This window comes from Brachyistius frenatus, unplaced genomic scaffold, assembly GCF_029030835.1.
Source record: "Brachyistius frenatus isolate BFR_SWC_R1_liver_20210118 unplaced genomic scaffold, ASM2903083v1 Contig_153, whole genome shotgun sequence".
NCBI lineage: Eukaryota > Metazoa > Chordata > Actinopteri > Embiotocidae > Brachyistius > Brachyistius frenatus.
In genome coordinates this window covers 24321-36092 of record NW_027210752.1, presented here as the reverse complement: position 1 = coordinate 36092, position 11772 = coordinate 24321, and the positions used below count along the sequence as shown (strand labels likewise).

Here is an 11772-nt window from a genome sequence, read left to right as displayed (position 1 = left end):
ATGTTCTGTGCAACTGAAGAGGCAGATGAGAACCACTCCTACTGAAACTGAGGTAAGCCTGTCAATGAAGTGTTTGAGACCGGCAAAATTGCGACGTGTGTTTTGAGTTCGGCTACTTTTATTCCACTAAAAGTATTGTCCTGTTCTGTATTATGAAACATAAACAATATAAAACGTACTGTAATTGACTTTTTTGTCCTTTTTTTTTTTTTTTTTTTTTTTTTTTTTTTTTTAACAAGGTCTAACATTTAAAAACAGCCATGATGTTGCATTTAAATAGGAACAAAACTTTGCGGTCAGATTTGAGTCAACCAGGAGTAGGAGTGGAGGAACGTATGCATCGCACCAGTTAAGGAACACGTCAAGTGATTTAATTTATTTCTGAGTCACTCTACCAGCAGCATTTGGATTCATTTGTTCATATCAGCCACCGTAATCTCCATAATCTTGTCTACTGGTAACAAAGGCATGCACACATTTCCCAAGACTATGCCCTGTTGTTTTGATAGGTTTTAAACATTACATATGTTAGAATCATGTTTTTACTCTTTGTTTATATTAAAACATTTCTCTCTTCTTTGCATGACTATTTCCCCCCACCCCCTCTTTCCAACAGCTCTCATGACATTCCCAGCTATGATTCAGAGGAATGAGATTGTGCTGTCTGTTCTGGGAGGGCTCCAGGATGCCACAGAGAGCTCTGGCCTAGATGCTGTAACCAGAGTGGCCCTGCAGGTGGAGCAGGTTCTCTCTCCTTTCCAGGTCTCCAAGAGCGCCTGTCAGGATTTCCCTGGGTGGGAAGGTGTGGATGAAGCAGCTTACGGTCTGTACCCAGCCGATGCGCCAGATGGCCTCCTGCCTCTGAGCTGCAATGGAGAGGGCAACTTATTGTTTGATACTGTCAGCATGCTGTTAGTGGGAAACACTGGACTTGGCTTGGAGTTACAAGTAAGCAGAATCTTTATAGTCTAAATTTATACTGTAGCTACAGTGTTTAATGATTTCTTATTTTTGTGCATGTTTGTCACACTTGAATGTTTCAGATCATCAAACAAATTTAAATATTAGTCAAAGATAACACAAGTAAACACAAAATGCAGTTTTTAAAATGAAGGTTTTCATTATTAAGGGAGAAAAAAAATCCAAACCCACATGTCCCTGTGTGAAAAAGTGTTTGCCCCCCAAACCTAATAACTGGTTGGGCCACACTTAGCAGCAACAACTGCAATCAAGCGTTTGCGATAACTTGCAATGAGTCTTTTACAGCTGTGGAGGAATTTTGGCCCACTCATCTTTACAGAGTTGTTGTAATTCAGCCACATTGGAGGGTTTTCCAGCACCAACCGCCTTTTTAAGGTCATGCCACAGCATCTCAATAGGATTCAGGTCAGGACTTTGACTAGGCCACTCCAAAGTCTTCATTTTGTCAATTACTTTCTTTCTCATTTGTTCCTGAATTTCTTTGGATCTCGGCATGATGTCTAGCTTTTGAGGATCTTTTGGTCTACTTCAGTTTGTCAGGCAGGTCCTATTTAAGTGATTTCTTGATTGAGAACAGGTATGGCAGTAATCAGGCCTGGGTGTGGATAGAGAAATTGAACTCAGATGTGATAAACCACAGTTATGTTATATTTTAACAGGAGGGGGCAAACACTTTTTCACACAGGGCCATGTGGGTTTGGATTTTTTTTCTCCCTTAATAATAAAAACCTTCATGTAAAAACTGCATTTTGTGTTTACTTGCTATCTTTGACTAATATTTAAATTTGTTTGATGATCTGAAACATTTAAGTGTGACAGACATGCAAAAAAATTGGAAATCGGGAAGGGGGCAAACACTTTTTCACACCACTGTATATTTAATTATTGTTATGCTAATTCCCTAAAAAATTTTGCTCACAGGTTCGGACTGTAGTGGAAATGGTGCTGTGGAAGAGATACTACTTGTCTGGAATGACTGATTCTAAAATGATGCTTCAAGCTGTTCGCTTTAGTCTGTGTGCTGAAGAGTCTGAGGACATGCTCAACCTACCCGGAACAGTCCTGGAAGCCATCTTTGACGCAGATGTTAAAGCATCCTGCTTCTCTGGCTCCTACTCTAACATGTGGCACCTGTACGCCCTGTCCTCTGTTCTTCAGTTCAACATCATCTCCATTTATCCCATGTACAACCTCAAGATCAGACCCTATTTCAACAGAGTCATACGCCCAAGGACCTTGCCCAAAGACTCTGAGCCTCAAACCATCCACATCATGTGGTCTGGCATGCTTCAGTCTGAGATGCTGTTCAAGCCAAATTATTTCGTCGCACTCGTCCAGGAATGTGACCTCACGTTTGGAAGCCCCAACAGCGAGCAGAAGGCGTCGTCCGTCAAGAGCGAGGAGCTGCTGAACCAGGAGACACAGCTTTCCTACCCGAGTCTGAAGGACAAGTACAACATCACCAAGAGGACCTTCTACCGCTGGAAGAGGCAGACGCAGGAACACTGCAAAAAGTCCGCAGCCAGGTACGAGGCAAAGTATTTCCTGCAGTCTTGCTATTTGGAAGGCAAGCTCATCCCTTTGCATCAGTTTAAAGAGTTTTTCCCCGACATCTCGAGGTCATCTTACTACAACTGGAAGCACGAGCTGCTGAAATCTGGAGGACACTTCTCCACCTCATCTTCAACTGGAGAAATTAGTCCTGGAGCGAGCACGGAGCAGGATGCCTGGTCATCACCTGAAGCCAACCAGGACGAGCTAGACCATGGCAGCGTGGCCAGCATGTTCGGCCTCGGCAAGCTGGATGTACAGCGGGCTCAGAATGTGGCACATATGCAGGAAGCTAAGCACTCTCTGCAGAACTCCATTGCCATGAACACCACCTTCCCCTTCAGGATCTTCAAGCGAAACTTTCCAGGAATCTCAAGATCAACCTACTACAACTGGAGGAGAGAAGCCATGATGTTTAACAGAGGCTACAAAGGCAGTGTTGGCAGCAGTGAGGACAGCTCAGATGTCGACAAAGGCCTAAGCCTAAAAGGTCCGTTTCCAGTGATGCCTAACAAGAATCAGTTCATTGTGCCAAGAGTGAGGATCTACGGGCAAAACCACAACAGTTTCAGGCTGACATACATGAGTAAAAAACAACTCAGAGAAGCTGCCAAGTTGCACGTCCAGAAGTCCAAATGGTCCCTGATGAAGTTCAAGCTCAAGTTCCCGTCCATGTCGCCTTGTTTCTACTGGCTGTGGCGTAGCAGCCAGAACCACAAGAAGGAGAAGAAAGTGGTGGTTACCCAAAGAGAAGAGATCAGTGACCATGAGAGTCTGGAGAAACCAGGTGCAGAAAACAAGATAATGGAGAGGGAGATGGAGAGACCACCTGTGCATCCACCTCAACAGAATTTGACCATGCCCTCTTTTGATGCCCCGCAATCAAAGCCAACCTTTCACAGAATGGCACCCATAGATGAGCAGATGTCTGCAATGGATGTTGTTGCTCTGGCCAACTTCAAGGCCAAGGCCAAGCTCTTCCTGCAGCAGCGCTTCGAGGAGAAATCCTTCCCTACGTTCAAAGAATTCAGGTCTTACTTCCCGTTCACTCCGCGCTCGACATACTACATGTGGAAGCGCGCTTTGCACCATGGGGTGTCGCTGGTTCATGGGTAAATGCGCACAGCTTTTATCTTATTAAAAATGAGCGTCTCGGAGCAAAATAAAAAGTCCGCTGATGAACATCTAGGCTGCAAAAACATTACTTCCATATCTCTGCCTTTGCATTTTTGCTGTAAACAAACTACCTATGCTGTGTTGAATTTGTGTTCTCATGTTCTAAAATACGGGTAAGCGCATTGGCTTAACATGTAAATGCCTTGTGTCCTTCCTCTGCCCCACCACCGCAGATCATTCCTCCCTCCTGGACATTTGTACGCATGTGAAAATTGGGTTGCGGGCCCGCTTAAACCCTTCATGTTGACCTCCAGGCAAAAGGCAGTTCAAAGCTGTTCTTTAGTGGCATGTTGTTTGAAGCCTTCATTCTCTTTTAATACTTGCTATTGGGTTCTTCATTTTACCTTTTTCTTTCTTTTTCAATTTTCATAGTTGTTGATTGCTGTTAATGCTAAAAAAAAAAAAAAAAAGATTTTTGTTGAATGTAATATTTGTGATTTGAGATTTGTGATGCTTTTCATGTTTTTTTTTTTTTTTTTTTTTTTTTTCCCCGTCCTTCCCTCGACTGCAAGGAGCAGCCAGTATTACTTTTTGGAGATTACTAATTTTTTTTGTGTGTTCGGATATCCTCTATAAACAGGGTTCCAGTCCCATTTCATATTTCTTCTATTGATTTTACACCTCTGGGATTTACTTGGTGCATTGAAGGTTTAGTGGTTATGTGAAGATTTTAGCATTTTTAAAATGTCTCTTTCCTCTGTCAGTCAACACTATGAACTATGAGTTTTGTAACACTGTATTTGCACCAAAATGGTTCCCATTGGTGGAACTTCAGACATTCCACCAATTCTAGTTTTGAGAAATAACATAGGAACCAAATGAAGATATTTGGTTTTCATGCAAGCCTTCATTTCAGAACTACCTATTCACCTGCCATATTGGGGAACATTTTCCTTTATAAGCTACTTTTGTGTTCTGTTCACACAGACAGCCGCTGTAATGACCCTGAATATTAAATTTAATTTTCCATTTATACTCTTTTGTAGTTATTTGTTGTATTCATAGCACATCTGAAATGGATACTGTTAACACTATCAGTTTGCATGTTGATTGAAGCCTTCATTCTCTTTTAATACTTGCTATTGGACTTGGGGTTCTTCATGTTACCTTTTTCTTTCTTTTTCAATTTTCATAGTTGTTGATTGCTGTTAATGCTTAAAAAAGATTTTTGTTGCATGTAATTGTGATTTGAGATTTGTGATGTTTTTCATGTTTTTTTTTCCCTCGACTGCAAGGAGCAGCCAGTATTACTTTTTGGAGATTACTATTTTTTGTGTGTGTTCGGATATCCTCTATAAACAGGGTTCCAGTCCCATTTCATATTTCTTCTATTGATTTTACAACTCTGGGATTTACTTGGTGCATTGAAGGTTTAGTGGTTATGTGAAGATTTTAGCATTTTTAAAATGTCTCTTTCCTCTGTCAGTCAACACTATGAACTATGAGTTTTGTAACACTGTATTTGCACCAAAATGGTTCCCATTGGTGGAACTTCAGACATTCCACCAATTCTAGTTTTGAGAAATAACTTGAGAACCAAATAAAGATATTTGGTTTTCATGCACGCCTTCATTTCAGAACTACCTATTCACCTGCCATATTGGGGAAAATGTTCCTTTATAAACTACTTTTGTGTCCTGTTCACACAGACAGCCGCCGTAATAACCCTGAATATTAAATTTCATTTTCCATTTATACTCTTGTGTAGTTATTTGTTGTATTCATAGCACATCTGAAATGGATAATGTTAACACTGTCAGTTTGCATTATATTCAGTCAGTAAGCGAGTCAATCTGTACTCTTAGGCTGTATATCAATTAACTATTAACCAGCATCCTCCCGGTGCTTTATTATTTTTTTGCTTGATCGGCCCTCCATACTACGGTCTGCTTAATGCTGAGTTTTTGATGACCTGACCCTAAGAAGTGATGCTTCTTTATGTCCGCTCAATAAATTCAGGTCATCTGGACAAATTATTAAAGACATCTTGTGTTTTACGCCCCACAATATCCGAGAGCTGTTATAGAAGGCAATGGTGAAACCTGTCTAATTTCTTTAAATCAATTGGTCATCTTTCCAGATCGGTGAACTATTGTTCAGGCTGAAATGATACCAATAACCCCCCTCTAAGCACATCTAATCATGTGCTTCATCAGCTGTACTTTTATTCAATTCTCTGGTGAAATAAATTGGACCACTTAACACATTACATTTAGCTGACGATTTTATCCAAAGCGACTTACAATAAGTGCATTTCAACCATGAGGGTACAAAACCCAGAACAACAAGAATCAAGAAAATACAATTTCTTCAAGAAAGCCAAACTACAAAGTGCTGTCAGTAAATGCCATTTTAAGTGCTCCTACAGAGTTTCTGCTGTCCTGATGTCGGCGGGGAGCTCATTCCACCATTTAGGAGCCAGGACAGCAAACAGTCGTGATTTTGTTGAGTGTTTAGCTCGCAGTGAGGGAGCAAAGAGCCGATTGGTAGATGCAGAGCGGAGTGAACGGGCTTGGATGTAAGGTTGGACCATGTCCTGGGTGTAGACTGGACCCGATCTGTTCTCAGCGCGGTACGCAAGTACCAATGAGATTGTTCCTTTTAGTGGAAAGGGTCCGCAGTACATTATAAGCCAAAAGACATGGGAGGCCCAGCCGAGCTAAATCACGTTAACAAATAGTGTGTTGTGCAAAGTAAAAATAAGAAAGAAGTACTTTGTATAACAGCAGACAAGCAGATCAAACCAAAACAAGTGGCTAAAGAATAGTAATGAGCTTTGAGACTTGTTTTGTGTGGTTTTTTCCACTCACAGCCCCTTCTCTGTTTAGCTATTGTGCTTATGCTAATGTTGTTACTGGTCAAGAGTGGGAGGGAGACAGGGGAAGGTGATAATTGTATGCACCTCAAGAGGTGTCTTGAGATAAGGCCAAGAACATCCAAGCATCTGGGGGAGGGCTGGAGGTACAGAGAGAAGGAGGAGGGGAAGGGGAAGGATCTGACTGAAACTTCTGCACTGAAACCATTGTAATGATCAGGTGATACCACTATTTTACACGAGAGGAGAATTACACAACTACACTTTCATTTATTTACTTCAACCTGAGCCTGAAGCAGGAGGAGGTCCCAGTGCTGTGGAAGACATCCTGTCTGGTTCCTGTCCCCAAGAAGAAGACTCCATCTGCCCTCAGCGACTACCGACCGGTTGCCCTCACATCTCATGTGATGAAGGTGCTGGAGAGGCTGGTCTTGGCCCACCTCAGGCCGCTGGTGAAATCTTCTCTGGACCCTCTGCAATTTACGTACCAGCCTCGTGTGGGAGTGGACGACGCCATCATCTACCTGCTGCAACGAGCTCAGTCTCACCTGGATGGAACCGGTGAATCTGTGAGAATCATTTTCTTTGATTTCTCCAGTGCATTCAACACCATCCAACCACTGCTACTGAGTGAGAAGCTGCGGGTGGTGGGGGTGGACACGTCCACCGTCTCCTGGATCAATGACTACCTGACAGGCAGACCACAGTTTGTCCGTCTGGGCAGTGTGCTGTCTGATACGGTGGTCAGTGGTACTGGAGCTCCACAGGGGACTGTTCTGTCTCCCTTTCTGTTCACCTTATACACAACTGACTTCCAGTACAACTCAGAGTCAAGACATCTGCAGAAGTTCTCTGATGACTCTGCAGTGGTAGGATGTATAAGGGATGGACGGGAGGATGAGTACAGGGCAGTAGTGGAGGACTTTGTGGAGTGGGTGGGTAGAAATCACCTGCTCCTGAACGTGGCCAAGACCAGAGAGATGGTGGTCGACTTCAGGAGGAAGACGACGGCTCCACAACCGCTGAGAGTTCTGGGAGAGGAGGTGGACATGGTTGAGGAGTACAAGTGCCTGGGTGTGTCCATCGACAACAGACTGAAAAGGAAGACCAACATCAATGCTGTCTACAAGAAGGTGATGAGTCGACTCTTTTTCTTGAGGAAACTTCGATCCTCCAATGTGTGCAGCGAGATGTTGGAGATGTTCTACCAGTCTGTTGTGGCCAGTGCATTGTACTTCTCTGGGGTCTGCTGGGGGAGCAGCATTGGAGCCGGTGACACCAACAGACTTAACAAACTGGTTAAGAAGGCCGGCTCCATCATTGGCTGCAAACTGGACAGCCTGGAAAAGGTGGTGGAGAGGAGGACGCTGAACAAACTATTATCCATATTGGATAATCCTGTCCACCCTCTCCACCACCTGCTGCAGGGACAGCGGAACACTTTCTCTCAAAGACTCCTCCAGCTCCGCTGTCACAAGGACAGATACAGGAGATCATTCCTGCCCACTGCAATAAGACTGTACAATAACTCACCTCTGGCAAAATCCATCACAGTACAATAACACTGTTGACTGTGTTTCTTGGTTTGTTTGTATATTATATATATAGATATATACTGTACTGTGTATATATATGTTGACTGTGTTTCTTGGTTTGTTGTATATAATATATATAGATATATAATGTACTGTATATACTGTGCATTTTATATTTTATATTTATATTTTTCCTGCTATTTACTGCTATTTTATTTTATTGCTTTTCTATTATTATATTATTCTATTCTATTCTATTATTTTATTCTATTGTTTCTATTATTGTCTTATTGCTTCTGTATGTATGCTGCTGTAGCGAAAATTTTTCCCCTCTGGGATTAATAAAGTAAATACCTACCTACCTACCTACCTACCTATTTGGTTTGGATTTGATTGTTTCTTTTACCTGCTCTAAATTTAGTCTTCTATGCTTAGGCACAGAAGAAATACTGTGCTTGCAAAAATACTGTTTATCTTTATGGACTTGTTTCGTCATGAGAATTGGCACATCAAGTCTGTAAGCATTAATCAAAACAACCAGTTAATATGAGAAATACAAGTTTTTTTTTACAAGCAGTTACATTTAGCTTGCAGGGAAACTGAACTGAACTCATCTGTGTGGCTTCATACCTCTATTCACATGGCAGCTCGAGTTCCAGGCACATTCAATGGCTTAATTTGAATAATTTTAGATCAACTCTTAGAGCAAATTATTAAGGAAGGTTTTAATGTTTGTAGACAGTGGCACTTCTCTGCCTGAGGTGCAACTATGAATCATAAAGTGCAACATTGTTGATTTGAGTTCAGTCTGGGACTTTTGTTGCATTTCTTCCCGTCATCTCTCTTTTGTCTGTAATAAAAGCATACCTCCAAACAGAAATGTGAAAAGAACAAAAATAGCAGACATTTTCTATCCAGCTCAATCAAATACAAATGTCTTGCATTTTGGCAGAATAACAATTTTAGTCGAGATTTGGACTTTGGAAGCAGCAGAACAATCTTCACTCAATGGCCATTTTCTCACCTGTTCTCTCTCTTAGCGTTGAGCTGAATGTATTTAGAATAAGTTTTCATTAAAATCTATGAAGTTAAATGCTCGATTAAAGTTTGCATGCAACATATTTGCAATGGATACCAAATTATTTTTCATAAAACTGGAATACCCACAGTATTAGCCATATGCTGCTGAAGGTTATGTCTATTATTCCACTTGAATAAACTTGAACATTTAAAAAGTTTATTTTCATGTTAAAAAGTCATGTGACCAGTGTCTTAGCCGCCCGGAGGTAACTGACCTCGGAATAAGCAAATATTTGAAGAAGTCTGTTTCTTTGTCAGTGAGCCTGTTTGCCAACTCCATCTTCATTACTGTATGATAGAAGGAAATCTCATTGGCACTGAGCTACTCTACATTGTTTATCTCAAAAATAGCATGAAAATAATGAGGGTTGGCAGGTGGGAGCTGAAGTCTTCAAGGATTAGCATACTGCAGTTGCCTCAGAAAGACAGAGCGATAAAGCAGAGAGACATCTCAAGGATGCCGGTTTTTCTCAGTAAACAAAACAGACCGGTGAGACTATTCAGACTCTCAGTTTGCTGCCAATTACCCTCTGATAGAAGCAGTGATATGAACCCTGAAGAGCTCTGAAATGTAACCACAGTGTGGGTAAAGTGAGGAAGAAGAGCGATGGAAAAGCAAAACTATTTCTGACTGAAAATTTTGAATACATCAAACAAACTCATTATTATCTCAATTCATTACTTCAAATCAGGCCACATCAAACACTTAATACAGCATAAATTTCACAGCAGTAGTTGTGATCATTCTCTACAACAACATGCAATGTGAACACTTTGTCCACTAGGTGGCAGTGGTTTATTTCATAAGACAGTTTCAATGGTTTTGGTTGCCTTTCTGAGGCCTCACTTCAGGCTCACACACTTTGGCTTGGACACAAAATCAATGTGTTACTGCACAGCTCAGGGTGCTCAGTGCAGATTTATCATGTGATAACTCCTTTAATAAACATGATCCATTCGCAGGTCATGCAACAACCAGATAATGTCATGAAAACAAAATGTTTAATGCAGTGGTGGAAGAAGTATTCAAAATCCTTTACATAAGTAAAGGTTCCAATATAGCAAAACTAATAGTACCCCATTAGAAGTAAGTCCTGCATGAAAAATCCTACTTCAGTAAAAGTACTGTACTAGCAACACAATGTAGTTAAAGTATTAAAATAAAAAGTACTGGTTTGGTGCCTCTGACTGATATATCAATATATATTACATCATTCCATTATTAATAATGAAGCCTCAGTGTGTCAGCAGCATGTTACTGTTGTATCTTTTGCAGGTGGAGCTAGTTTAAACTGCTTTATATCTAGTTTTATTTCCAGGGACAGCAGATAAATCTGACAGGTCGTCAGATAATTATTGGGAGAGGAAAGAAGAAAAAAACTAAGTTCTGAGCCACAAATTTGTTTTCAGTTTCTGGACTGTTTCTCTCATCTTTGATTTTTAGTGAGATTTTGGATCATTTGAACATCAATTAATAGACATATGAAACATGACTGTTCACTGTGTCATATTTTCATCTTGGTAACTAAAATTTTATTTCTATGCACCCATACGTATTAAGATTACTTGAGCTAATACAGCAGCAATGGTCTATAGTCCAGTAATTTTAGATATACAAACAACAAAACTGAAAAAGACTGCAATACTTTCAGAATATGCCTCAGGAAACTTCATTTTTAAAAGGATATTTTCTCCTCACCTCACCTGTCACACATTTTCTCTGCTAATGGCAGTGTCAACTATTGAACTTTAATGGCTTACATGGTCTGACACTCCCAATTTAGAGTGTTTTAATTATCAGAAATAATATCTATAGTTTCTGTCACTGCCAGCTGGCAGGGCCTAGTGCTATTTGGAATCATATAGGGGGCAAAAATAGAACTCTGAAGGGTTCTATTTTTTTTTTTTTTTTTTTTTTTTAAAGATAATTAGCATATGCAGACATAATGGTGGAAAAACCAAAGAAGTTTTGCAGAGTTGAAACCAGGGCACTTACAGAGGGAATATGTGACTCCACATTTGACTTGAAAATGAGGCTGACGTGAATTAATTTCTGTCAAGGTGTGTGTCTGCTTATGAAATGCAGTTTTGAATTGTTCATGTTAGTTTGGGAGACAAGACGCTTTTTGTGAATTTTTTTCCATGAATAATGTGCAATTTTCATGCTTAATTATGCATAATGTCAGGTGTCTGAGCATGCTCAGATCTTGAGAGCATGGCAAGGGGGAATCTGTCTGTGGAGGAAGGTATTCGTTATTTCAAGAAGAATATAATTTGCTTTCTGCTGCCTCACATGACTCAGACTGATTTCCTCACACATTTACTTTAGTGATTTACTGCGGGTTTGTTATTGCATCTAGCGCCTCTATTTAATTTTAAACAAACATACTCACTCACACCACAGCCACTGATCAGAGGCTAGTGCTGACAAGTAAATCAATGAGTGACAACCCCTGACTCCTTCTTCTTGCGTCAATTGCATCACTCTTTGTTTACACTGAATCAATTATTCTATGATGCTTCTCTGCTGATAAATGGAGAGAAAAACAGAAAAAAGTGTGTATGCCTGACAGACAGGAGGGATTGTCAGTGTAGAGCACTGTCAACAGCAGACACCGTAACTCTGATCCCAGT

General features: G+C 40.8%; 1 protein-coding gene across 1 annotated transcript; it reads left to right on the top strand.

Moving 5' to 3' along the window:
* The first annotated feature begins 636 nt into the window (after nucleotides 1–636).
* Nucleotides 637–3648, top strand: vrtn (vertebrae development associated). Its single transcript, XM_069716196.1, has 2 exons — nucleotides 637–948; nucleotides 1903–3648. The coding sequence occupies exons 1-2, from the start codon at nucleotides 637–639 to the stop codon at nucleotides 3646–3648; spliced, it is 2058 nt and encodes a 685-aa protein (XP_069572297.1).
* The last annotated feature ends 8124 nt before the right edge of the window (nucleotides 3649–11772 follow it).

Excerpts from the sequence above, each read along its gene's own strand:
- vrtn (XM_069716196.1), top strand. The coding sequence starts at position 637 with ATGATTCAGAGGAATGAGATTGTGCTGTCTGTTCTGGGAGGGCTCCAG. Across the intron at positions 949-1,902 it reads GACTTGGCTTGGAGTTACAA|GTTCGGACTGTAGTGGAAAT; the intron begins GTAAGCAGAATC and ends TTTTGCTCACAG.